The 23,520-nt window shown below is 30.5% G+C and overlaps 2 protein-coding genes, 1 non-coding gene and 1 pseudogene across 3 annotated transcripts; all 4 read left to right on the top strand.

Moving 5' to 3' along the window:
* Positions 1–88: 88 nt before the first annotated feature.
* LOC123202331 lies at positions 89–1,348 on the top strand (annotated as a pseudogene).
* An 8,984-nt stretch (positions 1,349–10,332) lies between these two features.
* On the top strand, positions 10,333–11,661 carry LOC123202348 (probable long-chain-alcohol O-fatty-acyltransferase 5). Its single transcript, XM_044618232.1, has one exon. The coding sequence runs from the start codon at positions 10,345–10,347 to the stop codon at positions 11,476–11,478; it is 1,134 nt and encodes a 377-aa protein (XP_044474167.1). The 5' UTR covers positions 10,333–10,344; the 3' UTR covers positions 11,479–11,661.
* A 2,120-nt stretch (positions 11,662–13,781) lies between these two features.
* LOC123201972 (DNA topoisomerase 1 beta-like) lies at positions 13,782–21,284 on the top strand. Its single transcript, XM_044617658.1, has 16 exons — positions 13,782–13,913; positions 14,529–15,707; positions 15,808–16,002; positions 16,553–16,633; positions 17,552–17,611; positions 17,766–17,860; positions 17,952–18,108; positions 18,240–18,365; positions 18,924–19,004; positions 19,237–19,327; positions 19,408–19,541; positions 19,905–19,973; positions 20,062–20,151; positions 20,471–20,574; positions 20,652–20,820; positions 20,918–21,284. Exons 2-16 carry the CDS (start codon positions 14,568–14,570, stop codon positions 20,984–20,986), a joined length of 2,661 nt encoding a protein of 886 aa, XP_044473593.1. The 5' UTR covers positions 13,782–13,913; positions 14,529–14,567; the 3' UTR covers positions 20,987–21,284.
* Positions 21,285–22,299: 1,015 nt separating this feature from the next.
* TRNAV-AAC lies at positions 22,300–22,373 on the top strand. The gene has a single exon. It is a non-coding gene; the product is annotated as a tRNA-Val (tRNA).
* The last annotated feature ends 1,147 nt before the right edge of the window (positions 22,374–23,520 follow it).

Raw genomic sequence — 23,520 nt, 5'->3', positions numbered from 1 at the left:
TTGGGTGGTGAGAAAGTGTATTGTACCCTGTAGGTAATAAATGTGACATGGTTAAAATGTGACCTCTTCTTAAGGCAAATTCAGACACTTAAACATCAAATTATGCGTGATTAGTCTAATTGTAGATCTACACAGATACCGAGAAAGGATCTACAAACAGAAGATACCCCTCAAAGACATGGAAGAAGAGATCAAGAACTTCACCAAGGTATGGCTTCCAGCAATCACATCTTTGACCTATTGTCATCTCATCACCTCAAGAATCCCAAAGGGCTTCCCAAGGCTCATCTCCCTCCTCCCAATCTTCTACCTCTTCATCACTCTCCCTCTAGCCCTCTCCACCTTCCACCTCACTGGTGTCACCTCCTTCTTCCTAACATGGCTGGCCAATTTCAAGCTCCTTCTCTTTGCCTTCCACCAAGGCCCTCTCTCTGAAACCAACAAACTCCTGCATTTCATGCTGGTGGCTTCTCTCCCCATCAAAATAACCCCAAATCTACCTCCCAAATCAAAAAATAACACTAACCTATCTCCCCTAATCCCCCATCCAACCCATGAACCACATCAAGCTTCAAACTTTCTCAAACTTGCCATCAAAATTGCCCTTCTGGTTATGCTACTTCTGGTCTATGATTATAGCAATATTTGCTTCCCCATTTGGTTTTAGTCCTTTATTGTTGCCATTTGTACCTTGAACTTGAAATTATCCTGGCCCTGGCTGCCATCCCAGCTCATATTTTTGGCTTTGAGATCGAGCCGCAGTCCAACGAGCCCTATTTGGCCACCTCTCTGCAGGACTTTTGGGGCCGTAGATGGAACCTTATGGTGTCAAGTATTCTACGCCCTACTGTATACATTCCTGTACAGCGTATATCTAGTTGTGTGATTGGGATACGGTGGGGCCGTTTGCTAGGTGTCGTTGCCACATTCGTTGTGTCGGGTCTTATGCATGAGTTGATTTATTATCATATTATACGTGTCCCTCCCACATGGGAGGTGACTCAGTTTTTTGTCCTGCATGGAGGGTGTGTAGCTGTTGAGATTTTGGCTAAGGAAGCCTTGGCTGACCGGTGGCAATTGCCCCTTCTGGTTTCACGGCTGTGCACGGTGGCGTTCGTGGCGGTGACTGGTATTTGGCTGTTTTTCCCTCAACCATTGAGAAGCAATACGGTTGAAAAGGCCGTGGGAGAGCTCTTAGCGTTGATAAATTGTATAAAAAGAGTAATAGGAAAACGATAAATTATTCTTAGTTATATGTAAATTGACGCGATAGTATCCGCCTTTTTTTTCTTTTTCTCTTATATTAAAATCCCCTAATAAGATACAATGATGTTTTGTGTTTTGTGAGGATTCTTAAGTCTATGTCAAAAGAACGAGACGTTAAGAGTCGTTTGGTTTGATTTTGTAAAAAAATATAGTGCAGTATTTTGTTTAGTTTTTTAATAATAAAATATTATAATAATTTTATATTATTAATGATGATGTAATAAATAATATAAGTAATAATTTTATTATTACCTCTCATTCGATATTAAAATATTGTTAAAATATTTTTGATTTTATTATAATTTTATTTTTGTTTATTAATTTTTTACAACTAAAATACTCTCACTTTTAATTAATATAACAAATAATATGAAATATTTTTTAAAAATAATTATACCTAAGGATATTTATGTAAAATAATTTTTTAGTATTTTTTTATTACTTTTAACTAAACACAATCATTATTTATATCTATCAATTTTTGCTAAATTGTATCAAACATAATAATAATTTATATTTAATAATCTTTTAGATCATCTATCTTCAAGATAATTTTTCATTTTTGATAATAAAATATTATTCAAACCAAACGTCTCTTTAGAATACAATAAATATAACTATTTGTCATATCTGGAAGAACATAAATAAATTTAAAAGAGTAGTATGATGTGGACAAATTTATACACAAACATTGATATGTCACAATATGATTGAATATTGTTTTATTTTTAATTTAAAATCAATTGTTATACAATAATATTTCATCATTTGATAATATAAATAACATTTTTTTGTCTAAAATTAAATTCTATTTGTGGAAAAAAAAATTTAACATGATATCAAAAAGTTAAATTATTATATTATTTTTAACTACTTAACGTCTTAAAAAAATCTTATATTACCTCAAAATTCCCTAAATTTAAAAAAAAAAAAAACGTTACATATTCCATTTGCATCAAAACCCTCTTATTTTTGCGAATAATATTATATTTATAAATGTATTGTATAAACACATTCATATAACTTAATATGATAGTATCTGATTAAATAATTTTAAAATGAGAGAAAAAATAAATAATCACATCATCTAATTAAAAACAATCAACTCAGTTTGTATAAATAAATTAATAAGATTTATTTATATGCATAATTTAATTATATTTCCCCTATCTTTCACATTTATTATATTCTTTTTCAAATCCTTGGTCGACTCTATTACGACATTATCATTCCTTTTTTCCCCACCATCTTTTCCCCTCTCGCATATGATCTCAATGCCTAACGACCTCCTTCCCTCCATGATCTTAAACTTATAGCAGTTTTGAGTTTGTGATAGTTAAGGTTTCCAAAGAATTATAAATAGACCTATCAACTGGGTTAGATAAACCTAAGGCTTAATTATACGATTCGGAAATTTTTTGCTTCGGGCCAAATGGAATATAAATCTTAGGAAGGCCTAAACAAATAAATTTAGAGCAATACTATATGTATATACTTTTGATATCTAATTTTGATATATAGATAACGTGTTATCATGTAATTGAGTATTACTTTATCTTTATTTTAAAATCATCCACTTATATAATGATATATCATCTATATATATAAATTATGTATAATAAATATGTACATATACTCTTATTGACAAAATTTTTCATTAAGTTATTGGATTCGAGTTTGAACAATGTTGTTCAAGCCCAAGGCTTGATAGAGCTGTAAATTTGTAATAGCGTATTTACCATGTTTTCAAATCTATAAAGGATTGCAAGGGTGTTTTTTAAATGGATATGCTTGAAACTCAAAACTCAATTTTTTTCAGAGTCCGAGATTGAACAAATCAAACTTGATTTAATAGGCTCAATTGACAAGTCTAATTGTAGGGGATTGAATTGTGAAAACTACTTAATTAGAACAAGGATCAACTCTTGTTAAAAGACCTCTCAAATTACATACAATGATAGGATTCAAGAAGAGAACCCTACAACCAATAGCAACGCTTGTAATAAAAATCAAGTCAGTCTACCAAGCTAAAGCTATACAAAATTATCTACATCATGATACAAAATATATAAGCTAACGGCTAAAACAAACAGGAGGGGATAATGACCATTGCTCAGCAGGCTCGAAAGCACATCAGCATTCAGCTTAACAACAGAACTAGATTTAAATCAAAAAGGCTGCAAGGAAGATATGAGGAATCTAGCAAGCTTGAACATGTGCCTGATAGAGGTCAGTGAGGAAGGAGGAGGCAGAGAAAGGTGGCACCAGGCAAGACTTAAGAGGTTCAGCAAAATGAACATACAAACATATGTATTGTGCCCAAGTCTGGAGAAAGCAGGAAGATCAGAAAGCAACAGGGCCTATGAGGACAAGGGAGCCTAGAAGGAGCTTGAGCACCCTGGAAAAACTGCAATATGAAAGAGGCTGCATTCGGGGAGAACAGAATCCTAGAAAGCCAGACCAGGGGAGCTGCAAAGGGCTGTCTCTTCTCATATAAGATTCAGCAAAGCATAGCCAAGGACAGGAAGGCAAAACAACCTAGCTGGAGCAGAAAGTTGCAGCAGGAAACCAGTAGGCAAACAAAAGCTTCAGCCAGCAGCAACTCCTTGGCTTGAATATGAAGCAGCAGAGGAGGGGACTGTGGAAACTGAGAATGAACAACAAGGGCAAGCAGGCAGAGAACCAGCATTGCAGAATACCCAGAAACTCTTTACAACAAGATTCTGCAGAATTGGTCATGGCAGAACAGTAGGGAGGAAAAAAAACACCAAATAGCACCTGTTGGCAGAATCTGGGAACTGTGATAGAGAAATCCATCAACCAGCGAGTGAGACTGAGGCACCAGATAGGCCAGGACAACATCTGAAGAATGCAGAAGGAGCCCAACAGTTTATGGAGAGCAGCCAGTGTAGGGACCATGCAATCAGGAAACTGGGAGACAAGAGCAGCACCGCCCAAGTGGGGAAATTGAAATTTTTAGCACTTTTTTATTCCGTGTATACAAAATTGCCACCTATCCTAAAGCTTTTACAAATATACCACAACAGTACTCACCTTCCCCAAAATACCCCTCTTCAATCTTTCATACATAAATTCTCTCTCCTCTTCTCTGCAACTTTTTTTTCTCTTCTTCCTCTTCTTCCAAAGTTATAAAGAAATCACTCTCTCTTCTCCCTCATCTTCAAAAACAAAAACAGAAAGGAAACAACCAAATTCTTCAAATTAAGAATTCTTCAAAATAAGGATTTTTAAAAAAAAAGGGGAAAAAAAAGAGCAACCTATAAGATAAAAAATGACCATCGAAGAAATGACCATGTAAGATGATTATGTAACAGTATTTAACTGGAAAAAGAAAAAAAAATTGATATTTAAGGATTTAAGTGAAACAAAAAAAATTGGGCATTTAACTTAAAAAAAAAAAAAAGGTTGGCGTGAAAGTTGCTGTGTAACGCCAACCCTTAATATATGTATATAATATTAAATAATATTATTATATTAATATAATATATTATATACTATAATATTATAATATATTATTATTTATATAATTAAATTATAATATTTTATAATATAATATTACATATATAATATAAAATATATTATATATAATATATATAATTATTACAGGGGTTGGCGGCATCGCCAACCCCTGGTAATATATATTATATATATAATAATAATATTATATTAAAATATTATAATTATATATTAATATAATATTATTATATTAATATAATATATAAAATATTATAATTTATATAATTAATTTTTAATATTATTATAATATTATATAATATATAAAATATATTATATTATATATAATATTATATATTCTATAATTATATATTATTATAATATATTACATATTTTATATAATAAAATTTATATAATTATAAATATTATATTATAATATAATTTTATATTTTATAAAATATATGTAAAAACAGTTTGGGTTGGCGATAAGGGAAATTGGCCTGTAGCATTAATTTAGGGTGGGCTCACCTTTTATAAAGCAAAACATGATTTTTATATATATATAATTATTTAATTATATATATATATATATATATATATATATATATATATATATATATATATATATATATATATAATTATATTATATATTAATATATGATATATTATATTATATTTTAATTAGAATATTATAATTATATTATATAATTATATTTATAATATATTATATACTATAATATTATCATATAATAATATATTAATATAATATATAATATATTATAATTTAAATAATATTATTATAATATAATATTACATATATAATATAATATATATAAAATATATTATATATAATTATTACCAGGGGTTGGCGGCATCGCCAACCCTTGGCGACGCCAAGGGTTGGCGATGCCGCCAACCCCTGGTTATATATATTATATATTATATATATATATATAATATTATATTATAATATAATTTTATATTTTATAAAATATATGTAAAAGGAGTCTGGGTTGGCGATAAGGGGAAATTGGCCTGTAGCATTAATGTAGGGTGGGCCCACCCTTTATAAAGCAAAGCATGATTTTTATATATGTATAATTATTTAATTCTATATATATATATATATATATATATATATATATATATATATATATATATATATATATATATATAATTATATTATATATTTATATTAATATATGATATATTATATTATATTTTAATTAGAATATTATAATTATATATTATTATAATTATTATTTTATTATAATAGTATATTAATATTAAAATATATTATTATATATTATTATAATATTAAAGATATTCTAGTATTAATAATTATATATTATAATATATAATATATATATAATATTATATTAATATATTTTTTTTCCAGTATTAATAATTATATATTATAATAAATAATATTATATTATATATAATATTATTATTTTTATATATTATATTATAATAAATAATATATTATATTATTAATATATATATATTAATATTATATATTATATATATAATATATAATATATAATTGCCAAAGGTTGGCGGCATCGCCAACCCTTGGCGCGCCAACCCTTGGCAGTATTAATATATATTATATATACATATATATATATATATATATATATATATATATATATATATTATAATATTATAATATATAACATATTATAATATAAAATATTATATATATAAATATAATATTATATATAATAAAATAGTATATTATATATTATAATATAAAATATTATAATATAATTATAATTATATTATATATTAATATATAAAATATTATATTTAATATTTGTAATTATATAATATAATTATATTATATTATATTATATTATATTATAATATAATATAATGGGTTGGTGCCTGGTGACGCCAACCTTTTGCCTGTAAAAAAGTATTATGGGTTGGCGTCCTATTTTAATTTATAATTATGGGTTGGCGTTTCCGCCAACCCCCAAAAATTATAAAACGCCAACCCATGCCAACCATTTTTAATTTTTTTTTTTTCCAGTTTTCTTTTTAATTAAATACCCAATCTATAGATAAGATTTCCAGTTTTCTGAAATCTGAAATTTACCGAATAAGATTTGCCAATCAGTTTTATTCTTCAGTTTTTTTTTTCTGACAACCTTTTTAACTTTTTTTCAGAAAACCTTTTTAATAATATATATAATATAATATTTTATATTATAATATGTTATATATTATAATATTATAATATATATATTTTTTAATAATATATATTAATACTGCCAAAGGTTGGCGGGGTCGCCAACCCTTGGCGTCGCCAAGGGTTGGCGATGCCGCCAACCTTTGGCAATTATATATTATATATTATATATATAATATATAATATTATATATAATATTAATATATATATATATATATTAATAATATAATATATTATTTATTATAATATAATATATAAAAATAATAATATTATATATAATATAATATTATTTATTATAATTATTAATACTGGAAAAAAAATATATTAATATAATATTATATATATTATATTAATATATATAATATTATATATTATAATATATAATTATTAATACTAGAATATCTTTAATATTATAATAATATATAATAATATATTTTAATATTAATATACTATTATAATAAAATAATAATATAAATAATATAAATAATATATAATTATAATATTCTAATTATAATATAATATATCATATATTAATATAAATATATAATATAATTATATATATATATATATATATATATATATATATATATATATATATATATATATATATATATATATATATATATATATAAAATTAAATAATTATACATATATAAAAATCATGCTTTGCTTTATAAAGGGTGGGCCCACCCTACATTAATGCTACAGGCTAATTTCCCCTTATCGCCAACCCAGACTCCTTTTACATATATTTTATAAAATATAAAATTATATTATAATATAATATTATATATATATATAATATATAATATATATAACCAGGGGTTGGCGACATCGCCAACCCTTGGCGACGCCAAGGGTTGGCGATGCCGCCAACCCCTGGTAATAATTATATATAATATATTTTATATATATTACATTATATATGTAATATTATATTATAATAATATTATTTAAATTATAATATATTATATTATTATATGATAATATTATAGTATATTATATTAATATATAATTATAATATTTTAATATAATAATATTATTATATATATAATATATATTACCAGGGGTTGGCGATGCCGCCAACCCCTGTAATAATTATATATATTATATATAATATATTTTATATTATATATGTAATATTATATTATAAAATATTATAATTTAATTATATAAATTATAATATATTATAATATTATAGTATATAATATATTATATTAATATAATAATATTATTTAATATTATATACATATATTAAAGGTTGGCTTTACACAGCAACTTTCACGCCAACCTTTTTTTTTTTTTAAAGTTAAATGCCCAGTTTTTTTTGTTTCACTTAAATCCTTAAATATCAATTTTTTTTTCTTTTTCCAGTTAAATACTGTTACATGATCATCTTACATGGTCATTTCTTCGATGGTCATTTTTTATCTTGTAGGTTGCTCTTTTTTTTCCCTTTTTTTTTTTAAAATCCGTACTTTGAAGAATTCTTAATTTGAAGAATTTGGTTGTTTCCTTCCTGTTTTTGTTTTTGAAGATGAGGGAGAAGAGAGAGTGATTTCTTTATAACTTTGGAAGAAGAGGAAGAAGAGAAAAAAAAGTTGCAGAGAAGAGGAGAAAGAATTTATACATGAAAGATTGAAAAGGGGTATTTTGGGGAAGGTGAGTATTGTTGTGGTATATTTGTGAAAGCTTTAGGATAGGTGTCAATTTTGTATACACGGAATAAAAAAGTGCTAAAAATTTCAATTTCCCGCCCAAGTGATAGAAGCGCAGAGGACCTGCAAAATAAATGTGACTCTATAAAGGCCGAAAAATTATTTCCCACCAAGTTTAAGTGAAATGCCAAATATATACCTACGGCTGACAAAAAATCTAAACACCCACCAAAGTTTTAATCTATTAAAATATACTCACAAATTTTCTATTAGAGTTAAAGGATAAAATTGTTATTTTAAAAATAATATTAAAATAATTAAAATTATATTTTATTTTCTCCTTTAGTTTGAAAAACTAACAATTCTGTTAAGATTAAATTTTGAAAAATTTATTTTTCTCCCAATGATACCAAACTTAAAATCTGACCACTTCTGTGTGCGAACGGCTCCTACGGCGGATGAAGGAGTCGTTGTCCTCCAAAGGACAACCTTCAAACGACAATGGTTGTCCAACAAAGTTCATGGCTTCTAGCCATCGCCAATGGCCAAAAGGAGAGGTGAAGGAAAAACCTAAGGATTTTTTTTTGGGGGGGGGGGGGGGGGGGGGGGGGGGGGATGGTCACTTTTTAAAGTTGAGGTCTAAGGTGAAATATTAATTTTCAAAACCTGAGGAAAAACACAAGGATATTAAATTTTTTATCATTTTTTTAATCGTGTATACATATATGTCACTCATTTCAAACCCTAAACAAAAATATCACAACAGTAACTCATTTCCCCAAATAGCCCCATTGATATAACTTATGCAGAAAAAGAGAATACATAATAATAATCTCTCTCTTTTTACTCAGTCTTCCAGCAAGGAAAGAAATATCTACAACATGAAAAAAAATTATTCAATAAAGAAGGTCCCTATGATTGAATAATAAAACCAATGAGAGAAACTATTATAAATGATTCAATTTGGACTCATTTTTTCATATTGGTAAATTGTTTAATATCATAATTTCATGTTGTTGTATTGCTAAATGCTGTTTAATATTTTATTGATAGTTAAAAAATATGAAAATTCAGGTTTAGATAAAAAACTAGACGAAGAATAGGTTGACATTAACGTAAAATCACAATATTAAACAATCTATTAATATGAAATCATGGGTCTAAGTTGAATCCTTTATAATAGTTTTTTTCACTGATTTTATTAATCAATCATAGGTACCTTTTCTATTAAATTTTTTTTTTTTTATATTATAGAAATTGTTTCTCTTGTTTGAAGACTAAGTAAAAAGAGAGAGATTACTATTGTATATTTTCTCTTTCTGTATGAGTTATATTAACAGAGATATTTTGGAGAAATAGATTACTGTTATAGTATTTTTGTTTAAAGTTTGAGATGAGTAGTATATATATACAAAATTAAAAAAAAAAGTAAAAAATTCAATATCTCAAAAAAAAGACAAAATTATTTATTTTTTAATATTATTATTAAATAACAAATTTAACTTTATATTTAATAGCGATTTTAACGGAAGTTTAGGAATAGATATATGTTTGAATTTTTCATCTATAATATATTTATTTTTAAAATTGAACTAAAACTTTGGGAGGAAGGTAGTCCTCTTGTCCCACTATTAATAATTAATGTTACTGTTGGGTGGTGGGAAGATCTATTGTGCCTAATAAATGTGACTTGATTAAAATGTGACCTCTTCTTAAGGCAAATTCACACACTTAAACATCAGATTATGCATGATTAGTCTAATTGTAGATCTACACAAACACAGAGAAAGGATCTACAAACAGAAAATACTCCTCAAAGACATGGAAGAAGAGATCAAGAACTTAACCAAGGTATGGCTTCAAGCAATCACATCTTTGACCTATTGTCATCTCATCACCTCAAGAATCCCGAAGGGCTTCCCAAGGCTCATCTCCTTCCTCCCAATCTTCTACCTCTTCATCACTCTCCCTCTAGCCCTCTCCACCTTCCACCTCACAGGTGTCACCTCCTTCTTCCTATCATGGCTGGCCAATTTCAAGCTCCTTCTCTTTGCCTTCCACCAAGGCCCTCTCTCTGAAACCAACAAACTCCAGCATTTCATCCTGGTGGCTTCTCTCCCCATCAAAATAACCCCAAATCTACCTCCCAAATCAAAAAATAACACTAACCTATCTCCCCACATTCCCCATCCAACCCATGAAACACATCAAGCTTCAAACTTTCTCAAACTTGCCATCAAAATTGCCCTTCTGGTTATGCTACTTCTGGTCTATGATTACAGGCAATATTTGCTTCCTTATTTGGTTTTAGTCCTTTATTGTTGCCATGTGTACCTTGAACTTGAAATTCTCCTGGCCCTGGGTGCCATCCCAGCTCATATTTTTGGCTTGGTGATCGAGCCGCAGTTCAACGAGCCCTATTTGGCCACCTCTCTGCAGGACTTTTGGGGCCGTAGGTGGAACCTCGTGGTGTCAAGTATTCTACGCCCTACAGTATACATTCCTGTACGGCGTATATCTAGTTGCGTGATTGGAAAACGATGGGGCCGGTCGCTAGCTGTCGTTGCCACATTCGTTGTTTCGGGTCTTATGCATGAGTTGATTTATTATCATGTTATACGTGTGCCTCCCACAGGGGAGGCGACTCAGTTTTTTGTCCTGCATGGAGGGTGTGTAGCTGTTGAGATTTTGGTTAAGGAAGCCTTGGCTGACCGGTGGCAATTGCCCCCCCTGGTTTCACGGCTGTGCACGGTGGCGTTTTTGGCGGTGACTGGTATTTGGCTGTTTTTGCCTCAACCATTGAGAAGCAATATGGAAGAAAAGGGCTTGGGAGAGCTCTTAGTGTTGATAGATTGTATCAAAAGAGTGATAGGAAAGCGATAAATCCATCTTAGTGATATGTAAATTGATGTGATAGTATGTGTATGGAGAAAATTATGGTCCCTTTTTTCTCTTATATTAAAATCATTTAAGAAGAGATAATGTTGTTTTGTGTGTTTTAGGATTCTTGAGTTTATGTCAAAACAATAAGACATTAAAAGTCGTTCGGTTTGTGTTATAGAAAAATGTAATGTATTACCTTTTTTAATTTTTCAATAATAATTACAGTAATTTTATATTATTAATGGTAATATAAATAGTTCTCTTGTTATCATCGCTCTTAGATATTAAAATATTATCAAAGTAATTTTAATTTTATTATAATTTTAATTTTATTTATTAATTTTTTATGACTAAAATACTTTTACTTTTAATTAATATAATAAATAATATTTTTTTATTTTTTTATTACTTTAAACCAAAGACAATTATTATTTATGCATACCAATTTTTACTAAATCGTATTAAATATGATAATCATTTATAGCTAATAATCTTTTAGGTCATCTATTTTTAAGATAATTTTTCATTTTTAACAACAAAATATTACCCAAACCAAACGTCTCTTTATAATTTAATAAATATAATTATTTGCCATATTTGGAAGATCCAGAAACTAATGATACTATTTCCTTTGATAAATTTAAAAGAGTAGTATGATGTGGACAAATTTATACATAAATATTGATATGTCATAATATAATTAAATATTGTTTTATTTCTAATTCAAAATCATCAAATGACACTGTGACATTTCATCATTGTGCATATTGTTTTATTGTAGATTTTTTAGCCAACATTATGAGTTGCAAAATACGCACAAGGGCATAATCCGTTTGAATGAATGAGATCCCATAAAAATTAGCTAAAACAATGTTATGTGCACTCAACTTTAACCCTAATTAAGTGCTCGTATGATATAATATTACACTTAATCACTTAATGATACATTATTTATGTATCAAATTATATATTCAAAAGTGTTTGCATACAACATTGCACATTGAATAAATGATGAATAATACAAAAATAATGCCACGTAAATCTGTAAAAACGTTTACTACATGTACAAAAGATCGGTATACAAATAAACTGATACATCATCATATGATTTTAATTAATCAAATTATTTACTTTATGAGCATTATTATATACAGTTATAATAAGTATTAATGATGATAAATCACTATATAATTATGTATTACTTTATCATTAATTCAAAATCACTTAATTATATAACAACAAACCATCTATGTATCCAAATGGGTATTCATTATATGTGTATATGTTTTTATTGTTACTTTATCTTTAATTTAAAATCATTTTATTGCAAAATAATACATCACTCTATGGGATATTTAGTTGGAGGTAGTAAAAAATTACTCTGGGAATTTGTCTTTTATTAATGATATTACTTAGTTTGATTTATTAATAATAAAATATTTTATTATTAATATTGATGTGATTGGTAATATAAAAAATAATCTAATTACCACATCGTCTTTAATATTATAAGATTGTATTACCAATATAATATTTTTTTTTACAATTTTACCCTTATTTATTTTTTAAGACAAAAATACCCTATTATCAATTAATATAATAAGTAATACAAAAAATATTTTATAATAATTATGCTTAAAGATATTTAAATGGAATAATATTTTAATGTTTTTTTATTACATTCAATCAAATACAATAATTCTACCAATTTATCTTGAACATAGGGTTGAAAACGAGCAAACCCTAGCTTAGGTTCGATTTGGGCTCGCTTAATCATGTTTTCGTGTTTAACTCGCTGGGTAATTTTATTATTTGTGATTGGCTCGCATTAGCTCAGGTTTGTATGAGATATTCGCCTGGGTTCGATTATCAGGCTCAGTTTCGAGCTCGTATTTCAAGCTTGTTTCAAATTTTGAATTATTCATATGTATAATGCTCTGTATCATATGCAACTTATTTAAATTTTTTTTCATTTAAGCAAGCGGAGCAAATGTTTAGGTTCGAACGAACCCAAACTGAGCTTATCTTAAATGAATGCGAGCTTAGGTTTTAAACTCATTTTGAGCCAAACAAGTTCGCTTTGAATTTAACTCTATTTGAACATAGTAATGATGAGAAACCAATGCCCCATATTTGTAATCATTAATATTTACTGTTTATAAAGTATTTTTGTTTATGTATTCTAAATTAGAATTTTCGGCTTTTAGGTGGTTTGGATATGGGCCCAATGGCCCAAAACTATATCAATAACTCAGGTCCAGGCCCATTATTTTGTCCCCAAATTAATCCGTTAGGGCTCGATGTTCTGGCTTTTATCATCTGCAACACCACAATAGACAGTGGAGGAGCGAGAAAGAGAGAGAGAAAGAAAAAGAGAGCGATTGAAGGACACGAATTGATCTACTCAATCACCAGCTTGATCTGTCCCTTGAAAGGTTCAATATTCATTTAGTTTTTGCCTTACAATTTTCATCTTCGTTTCGGTTTAAAACGGTAACATTCAGCTTAGTTTTGCATTGTTTTGGAGTTTTTGCAGTTTTTTCTCATCTGAGTTTCTCCCCAAAATTGTTCCCCCCACTGAAACTATTACCCTTATCTTTAGCTTGGTTATGCTTTTTTTTTTTTTTTTTTCAAAGTTCTCTTCGCGTAAGTTCTCATTATTTTAGTTCTCCAATAATTTCTTTCCCGGTTCTTTGTTATTGTATTTGTTGTTTACAGCTAGTAGTCGCAAAAACACACAGAAAAATAATTGGCTCATAAGCTTTTTTTTCTTAATAGTATCCCTGTTATGTTCAGCATAGAATAATTTTAATTGGATAAATTGAAGCAGGTCTAAACCTGATTTTCCTTTCTTCTTTTCTTTGCTGAGAGAGCTGGTATTAGTGATTGAGTTCTTGATTGAATATAATGGCATTATGGTTTTTTCTCGATGTATTGTGAATTTTTTTATGGGATATATATGATAGGAGCTATTTGTTTGCTGCCGTATAAGATGTCTAAAGTGCTTTACATGAGTTTTAATTGTAATTTTGATATTTGATGTTTCTCAGAATTGTGACATACATGCCAACAAATAGTGTTGTGGGATAATGGCTATTGAAGCTTCTACTGAACCAAACATAGTCAATGATTTTGATGACGATGACGATGGTCCAGTAGTTTTCAAAAGGAGTAACACAGCTGCTAAGCAAAATCAAGTGAATCCTGAAGGAAAAAGACCATCATCATCCACAGCAAATGGTCAAAATGCCAATGTTCAAAAGGGTAAGACTACAGTTTCGTCTTCCAAGGCATCACCTTTGAGATCTCCTCCTCCAAGTCTAAAAGCATCATCTTCATCTGCCAAGGGATCACCAGTGAAGTCACCTGTGCCTAATTCAAAAACACCAAGTCCATTAGATGATAGGTTAAAACAATCACCACGGACAAATGCATCAATTTCTGTGAAGAAGGAAGATGATTCAGTTAGTAATGGTGTCAAAAATGATGATGAGGATTCTGATGACGACAAACCCTTGAGTGCTAGACTTAAGGGAAACAACAGCAATGCCAATAGAGGGCTCAATGCTCCTAAAGCCGATGCTTCACCAATTTCTAAGGTTGAAGTTAAAAGTGCTCCTGATGATTCTGATGATGAAGTTCCATTATCTTCGAGGTTCTCAAAGTCCTATACCGGAGCATCAGGTGAAAAGCCTATTGATCGCGATATAAAGAAACCACTGACTGCAAAACCTCTGCAAAATGGTTTGACCACATTTGACAAGCAGCAAAAGTCTTCCTCAGTGTCAAACAAGAGACCCTTAGATAATGTGGGTTCATCGGCTACATCATCAGTGAAAAAGCCAAAGGTTTTGAATACTTCTACAGAAACGAAAGTTAAACAAGTAATGGTTAAAGAACAGAAAGCAGATGACGACGACCATATTCCTATAGCCCAGAGAATGAAGAAATCAATATCATCTGATAAAAAAGTAGTTCCTACAATGACGAAAAAATTAACAAAAGCTGTTTCTTCTTCGTCAAATAAAATTAACAAGAAGTCCAAGAAAATAATGAAAAATTCAAAATATTCAAAATCAACCAAAATGCTTCCTAGCTCTGGTGATGGGCAAAAAAAATGGACTACTCTGGTCCATAATGGTGTTATTTTTCCTCCTCCATACACACCTCATAGGGTTAAGATGCTCTACAAGGGGAAACCAGTTGACCTGACTCCTGAACAGGAAGAGGTTTTCTCTTTCAAAGACTGTCACTTGCAAGCTTTATTTATATTCATTCCCACATTCCTGCCCATTGTATTCATTCCCACATTCCTGACCGTCTCTGCAGGTTGCAACAATGTATGCAGTGATGCTAGAAACAGATTACATGCAGAAACCAAAATTCAAAGAGAACTTTTGGACTGATTGGCGTAAATTGCTGGGGAAAAACCATGTAATTCAGAATTTGGCGGATTGTGATTTTAAGCCAATATATGATTGGCATCAGGAGCAGAAGGAGATTAAGAAACAGATGAGTTCTGAAGTAAGTTTGTCATGCTCTAAAGACTTCTCGGATTTGACATGCAAAATAACATTTGAGTTAATGCCAGGCTCCTCGCCTCTGTAACTGCTTCCTCTTTCCCCTTGTTCTTAATTTCTTGACTTTCTCTCATTGGTCATTTTGCATCTTATCGACTATGACTCAGAAGGCACTACCTTGACCCCCATTACAGCACTACCTTGACCCCCATTACAGCTCTTTATTTTCTTGTAATAGAACAATTTTGCCTTTGTTTTTCTTCATTGCAAAGTTGAGGAGTTTCTTAGTTCTTGGTTATCTGCTTTTGATCACTGAAAACCATCTGTGTTTCCCCTTAGTTGAATGGGATCCAATTCCTGTTCCTTGGTTGATATACTTGATTGGGAATGCAACAGTAATTGCAAATGTTTAAGATTCGGGTACACTTAGTTTTCACATAATTAGCACTTCTGTATCGAAACCGAGATTTTTACTTTAATCTTATAATTCCAGACAATATTTAGATAATCTTTTTGTTTGGTAATCATTTATGTAAAATTTTCTGTTCTTTTAGGAGAAGAAGGCCTTGAAAGAAGAGAAATTGAAACAAGAGGAGAAGTATATGTGGGCTGTAGTTGATGGTGTCAAAGAGAAGGTTTACTTTATCTTACTATTTCTTTCTTTTTATCTGAATTTTCAGTTGCTGTCTTTGGATTCTCAATTTATCTATGGACATATTGTTATTTTAGCTGTTTTCACTCTTAGTTTATGTAATTGACTTGCCCAAGTAGTAGTAAATGATGAATCCTATTCAGAATACAGCCTTCAGAAATTGTTCCTTGTTTGATTGATTTTTTCTGCTTGAGGTAGAGTGAAGCTCATTGGACTCCTTTGTGTGTGTTTAGCAACAATATCCTCTGGCTAACTGGTAGTGTCAGTCCGCCTTGGCTACCACTGAGTGCAGTCTTTGTCTTTGTGAACCCCTTCCACTGTATCTTTTAACATTAATTGTTTGTTTTTCATCATGCCTTTCTTTTTAAGGAGGCTTCCTGGGTTTTAAGGTTGTCTTTCTTTCATTTTTTTTTTTTTAATTTTACTTCTTAAATATAATTTCTCTGAGGATCGAGATAAAAGGGTTCTTTAGCTATCTTCTCTGGTTCATATGATCTTTTTGGCTGTCACTTAATATCTGTATCTTATAGTTTATTTCATTTTCCCTTCTGCTTTAATAAATCAATTTCATGTGTACAAATAGTGAATGATGTAGTTGATAAGCTTTTTGTTCTTTCCACCTACATTGGTTCTTCCCTCCCAATTTTTTTTTTTTTCACTCTCAACCTCTGTTTCTTCAAAGGAAAACATACATACATATCTTTATGACATTGCTTATATGTTTGTGTTCACGCTCAACACTTTATGGTCTAGAGTTTTGACTATATGTTTGACTGCTACTTTCCACATGTAATAGTTAGTTGATGTATGTGCTGTTGCCTGAGGTGCATGAATACATGTTTGAATAGTTAATTTTTGTTATTCCTAGAGTATGGTTGCTGATTGATAATTTCAATGTCAGGTTGGGAATTTCAGAGTTGAACCACCTGGGCTGTTTCGAGGCAGGGGAGAGCATCCAAAGGTTCTGCTGGCATCATTTGATTAACTATTGAGAATTAAGAGCTGTCACTGCAATATAATTGCTGTTATATCATTGTTATTGTTTGGATTTGCACTAGTTACTGCTTATGAAGAATGTAGATTCTGTTTCTTTGGTTGGTTTTTGTTCTTAATAGATGGGGAAGCTGAAAAAACGAATCCGTCCGAGTGACATTACCATAAATATTGGGGAGGATGCCCCAATTCCCGAATGTCCAATCCCTCGTGAAAGGTTTATTTCTCAATATTCCAGATATCTAGGAGGATTAGGAACTCTTATTCCTTAGGTTTTTGTAACTCCTGAGGCATTTTTACCTTGGCAGCTGGAAGGAAGTAAAGCATGATAACACTGTTACATGGTTAGCTTTCTGGAATGATCCAATTAATCCTAAGGAATTCAAGTATGTGTTCCTGGCTGCTAGCAGTTCCTTGAAGGGGCAAAGTGACAAAGAGAAATATGAGAAAGCAAGAAAGCTGAAGGTTCTCAACTGCATACTTCCGATAATTTGGCTCTCTTTATGCTGTTTTTGGATAACCAAATTATTTCTCACTGCAATTTTTTTTTATATATGTTTCCAGTTTTTGGTAGCTAACTCTATACTTAAATGCAGGACTATATTGAGAGCATTAGGGCATCATACACAAAGGATTTTACTAGCAAAGATGTTGCAAGGAGGCAAATAGCAGTTGCAACCTATCTTATTGATAAACTAGCTCTTAGGGCGGGTAATGAGAAGGTATTCTATTATGTTTATGGTTTATGAGTATGGTAGCTATTCTATTTGATTGATTTGTGGGGTGCAGAGGTGTTGGTTGTATTCATGGGGGTAAAGTTGCTATGAGCAGCTTCAAGTTTCATAACGAGTATCAATCAAATCTTGAATTTTTCCTTTTGTCCCTTTTTCTGCTTTGTAAACTGCTTTTCCAAATGGGGTTTTATTAATATACTGGGTTCTGTTTCGACTATATAACAGCTGAACTATTCTAACCTTATTTTCTTTCTGTGCTTTTGGATTGCATTGAGTTATATTCAATTTTTTGGCCATTGTTACTTTGGGATCGAATGCCTATTTTTTACTGTCTGAAGCATTAGAAACCTTGTGCATGTCTGATTTTTTGCTGACATTTCTTTGTGTGTTCTTGGAACATGTGCCACTGTTCTATATGTGGTGCAGTCTCCTCTGCTTTTTGGGTTGCTTAAATTCTGATATCTGTAAGCCAAGCGGCTTTCTCATTTATGTTGTTAATGAGATGGTTATCGAGGTTTTCTTTGTTTTTTCGGTTGACTTCTGCAGGATGATGATGAAGCTGATACTGTTGGTTGCTGTACATTGAAAGTGGGGAATGTAGAGTGTATCCCACCAAATAAGTTAAAGGTATGGTTGCTTATGTCTCACATGATTCAAACATTACTGCATTTTAGTTATAAATACAAGATTGGGAAAGTTAAGAGCAGAATGATTGAGGTCAATTAGCACCTGTGCTGGGATACTTAATGAAGTTTGTGGAAGTTGAAATTTTCACTTCCTAGCTAAAAGTTTTCCAAACCTGTTTGTTCTCTGAGCTAGCTGAAAGTGTTAATATGTCTGTTGCTGTTTGATCATCCAGTTTGATTTCCTTGGTAAAGATTCAATTCAATATGTAAACACAGTTGAAGTCGAGCTTCCTGTGTACAAGGCAATTGGGCAGTTTCAAACTAGTGAGTAAATGGCCAATCACAATATTACACATGTTTTTATTTTATGATTGGGACTTATTTGTGTGTTTTCCCTTTTGCAGGAAAGAAGCAAAATGATGATCTTTTTGACAAGTTGGATACAGCTAAACTTAATGCTCATCTGAAGGAACTCATGCCTGGCCTGACAGCAAAAGTTTTCCGTACATATAATGCCTCGATCACATTGGATGAGATGGTAAGTTGTCAGCTGGAGACTGGAATCACCTGTGACTTGATTGACCAGATATCAATGGTTTTCCTGGTTAATGTGTGGGAAAGAAGTTATTGCAAAACATGATTATTGTGGGCATATAAATGTGTAACGAAAATTCCTGATATTTTTGTGAATAAGCAATAGCATTAAAAGCCCATAGAAGTTAGGTTTTATGTTTGCTTGGCCCTTGACTATTTCATTGAAAGATTTGTTTGATCATTGTATGATTTGACACTTTAGATATTATTTTGTATTCTCTATCTATGTTGATTTTTTGTAGGATTTTTTTGTTCAATTTCCTCCCATGATTTAATTCTCTTTTGAATATCGTTTTGCCTTTCACAGTTGAGTAAGGAAACTAAAGAAGGTGATGTTGCGGAAAAGATTGTTGTTTATAACAGTGCAAACAAAGAGGTAAAGAAATGCTTACTTGGCGAATGGTGATCCCTATCTTGAGTAACCATTATGGCATTGATAAATATGGTTTGTCCTTGCTGTGCAGGTTGCAATTATTTGTAATCATCAGCGGTCTGTTTCAAAATCACATGGTGCGCAGATGACAAGGTTGACCGAGAAAATAGAAGAGCTCAAGGTAATGACCACTCCTGGATCAGTGGGAAATTTAGAGCTTTCATGGTTGAGATACCTTGTTGGAAAATATTTATTTAAGTGCAAAGACAGACTTACCTATTGATAAATTTCTGGTCAAAAAACCTTGTCGGAAAATATATATTTAAGTGCAAAGACAGACTTACCTATTGATAAATTTCTGGTCAAAAATATAGATGTCTGCTGTTGGAATGGTGTTTGATGCTACCGAGTCAAGGCCCTTCATAACATGCTTTTTGAAACGTCATTGGTTCCTCTTAGAACTTGCAGTGCTGTAACGGACACTGTAATTTTGCTTGTAGGGTGTTCTGAAGGACCTGAAAATCGATTTGGACAGGGCTAGAAAAGGGAAGCCCCCATTGAAGGATGCTGATGGAAAGCGAAAGAGGAACCTGACCCCTGAAGCGTAATATAACCTGCAACCATTTTTCTGGATTTGTATACATATTCATATGATGCTAAATTATTTTTAACAATACACAGGATAGAGAGGAAGATAGCTCAAACCAATGTGAAAGTTGAAAAAATGGAACGAGATATGCAGACCAAAGAGGATTTAAAAACTGTGGCATTGGGCACATCCAAGATCAATTACCTTGACCCGAGGATAACAGTCGCATGGTGCAAGCGACATGAAGTTCCTATCGAGAAGGTAAAGAATTTTGCCAACACTATTGCGGTTCTTCTAGCTGGACACAATTCTGAAACTGCATCTGATTTTAACCATGTTATCTGTAACTCTTTTCCAGATATTCAACAAGTCACTTCTGGCTAAGTTTGCCTGGGCAATGGATGTAGACCCCGCGTTCAGATTCTGATATTTCAAAGCGACGCTTGCCTCTTCACAGTCTCCTGGCCCACCCAAAGAACCAAAAAAGAAAACAAAAGTCAGCTTCTCACCACCTTCTTCACTTTCCCATTACAGTAATTCAATTTTTTTTCGATCGCTGGAAAATTCTTGTTGTATGTTCATCTAATCTAATTCTGAGTTAATAGTTCTTCCTTTATAGACTATTTACTGAAACTGTTATAAACTTTCTAACACCTGCTACTAACAGTAAATGTGAAAAATACATTTTAAAGTGCTGAAAACAAAATCTTCTGTGTTTTCTTCAATATTAGAGAATTTTCAACTGTCTTTGTAAGGCATTTGTACTGGTTGCTTTTTACTGCCTTGCCTTACAAGCATGGACACGTTTACTGAAATTGGAGTTGGTTCCGTTTTAGGGTTGTAATCTAGCTTGAGTCGTGTAGTCTTTGGTTCGAGTTTCCTTTTATTATCTTAAGATAGAGTTCAAGCTCATTAATCTGGTAAGATCTGGCTCGAGCTTGAGCTCACCCCAAAAAAAAAAAGAAAATCAAATATCTTAAATTTCACAATTATTTGAGCTGAGTTGAGAGCTAGCCAACCAAATCTCTGAAAGGGGAAAGTTATAGCAGAATCAAGAGGGTTAGATGGGCAAGAGACTTAAAAGCATATGGTTGTTTCAGAAAGATGATCGACGACCAGAGCAGAGAAGAGATAAGAACTACAGAAGACACCCATGGCTTCGATATAGATTTGTGAACAAATTATTAAAACTTGTTTGCTCAAAGTGTTAGAGATGAATAAGTGCACCCAATGCCGAAGACTCTGTCCACCAGGTGAGGTAATTGGCATCATCTTGAATAAGCATAAGTTTTGAATTCAATTCGATTATAAAACAGTCAATTCGAGATCAAATTTGATATGTTTGAATTTTCAAAAAATAAGAATGATCATTGATGAGGTAAAAAAAAAAAAAATCACCAACAATATGAGTTTTAATACAGTTACATCGACCTGCTAAGAGTTAAAGCTTACTACCAAACCAAATAATGATCAAAGTTTAAATAGTTTGAATCAAATTATCATTAATTGAATATATTTTATCAATTATCTCTTATCTTAACATTAAATAGTGTTATATGCACAAACAACAAAGTGTCATCATATGATTAGATAATTAAAAATTAAAGATAAGTCAATATTCAATTACATGGTAATATGTAATTATTTGTTTATATAGTTTTTTGGTTTAACATTTACCTTTTAAAAATTATTTTAAATTATATCCTATAAAATTTTAAATACTTCTCATGGATATTCAAAGGTGTCGTGGTGTAGTTGGTTATCACGTCAGTCTAACACACTGAAGGTCTCCGGTTCGAGTCCGGGCGACGCCACATGTATATTTTTCTGTCTATTCTCTGTCTGTGTTGCTTAAGGTATTGTTTTTAATTACAGGTACATTTAAGTTTATTGCAATACATACTGAATATACTCTATAAACAATTATAAATTAGATACACTTTTTTATTATCGGGGTCATGTATTATGTATTATTTTATTTTTAATTTAAAATCATCTGATCATATAATGATATATCATCTGCATACATAAATTATATACGAAAAACGTATATACATAGTTTTATTGTTTATATAATTATTTTTGCTATATAATTTTCAGCTTACATATACAGATAAAATGACATTGTTTTGATTAACTTAAAACAATTTAATTTTATATAATTGTTTTTGCTATATAACTTTTAAATCAACGTCGTTTTATTCTAAATGAATATGAATACAATATAGTTTTATGTTTTTTTAAACAATCAATTTTGTATTTATAGGATTAGATATAAGTTACGATGATTAAATTATAAGAGAGATATGTCATGTTACATCAAATTTAGTCATATAAAAGAACATTATCGTTATGTTTTTCTCGATTTGATAGAGAATGAGAGTTATAACTATTATCACATAACTATGAGAGATAAATATTGAAAATGATTTAATAAAATTACAAAATTGCCCATGTTGTGTCCTTTCCGTTGTTTCTAGGTTACTTGGCTTCCAACGGTTAAAGTGAGGCCAAGAAGAGGCAAAGTCTTGGGAAAAAGCCATTGTTGTAATGCAAATTAATCTAGTGAAGAAATTAGACAAATCCCAGAGAAAACTAAATAACATGTAATTAATTTGCTCAAGTGTTTGATACATTTGTGCAATTTGATGTCCTCTATTTATTTAATTTTGTTGAGTAGAAAACTAGAGAGGAAGATTAGTGAGGGGTCTATTTTTTTATTTATGTATACTAATTTTTCTTTCTAAATGACGTGATGACAAAAACCCTGATCAGACTAATCAAGTGATGTCAACATCGAACAATTGTAAGGGTTGATACTATACCATTCAGTCACAATTCTGATTCAAGTTGAAGAAACAAATTTGTATGTTTTGGGATTTGAAGAGTCTAACCAATGAAGAATATGCAAGATGCATTACATAGTATGAGGTCACGTATAATTCTATTCAATTAAATATT

This window comes from Mangifera indica, chromosome 18 (assembly GCF_011075055.1).
Source record: "Mangifera indica cultivar Alphonso chromosome 18, CATAS_Mindica_2.1, whole genome shotgun sequence".
NCBI lineage: Eukaryota > Viridiplantae > Streptophyta > Magnoliopsida > Sapindales > Anacardiaceae > Mangifera > Mangifera indica.
The sequence above is the reverse complement of the archived record's forward strand: the minus strand, read 5'-3'. Positions and strand labels throughout refer to the sequence as shown.

What these genes read in the sequence shown, in the direction of transcription:
- LOC123202348 (XM_044618232.1), top strand. Translation starts at nt 10,345, where the DNA reads ATGATTAGTCTAATTGTAGATCTACACAAACACAGAGAAAGGATCTAC.
- LOC123201972 (XM_044617658.1), top strand. Translation starts at nt 14,568, where the DNA reads ATGGCTATTGAAGCTTCTACTGAACCAAACATAGTCAATGATTTTGAT. An exon ending in AGAAACAGATGAGTTCTGAA is followed by an intron (nt 16,003 to 16,552) that starts GTAAGTTTGTCA and finishes CTGTTCTTTTAG; the next exon opens with GAGAAGAAGGCCTTGAAAGA. An exon ending in CGATCACATTGGATGAGATG is followed by an intron (nt 19,542 to 19,904) that starts GTAAGTTGTCAG and finishes TGCCTTTCACAG; the next exon opens with TTGAGTAAGGAAACTAAAGA.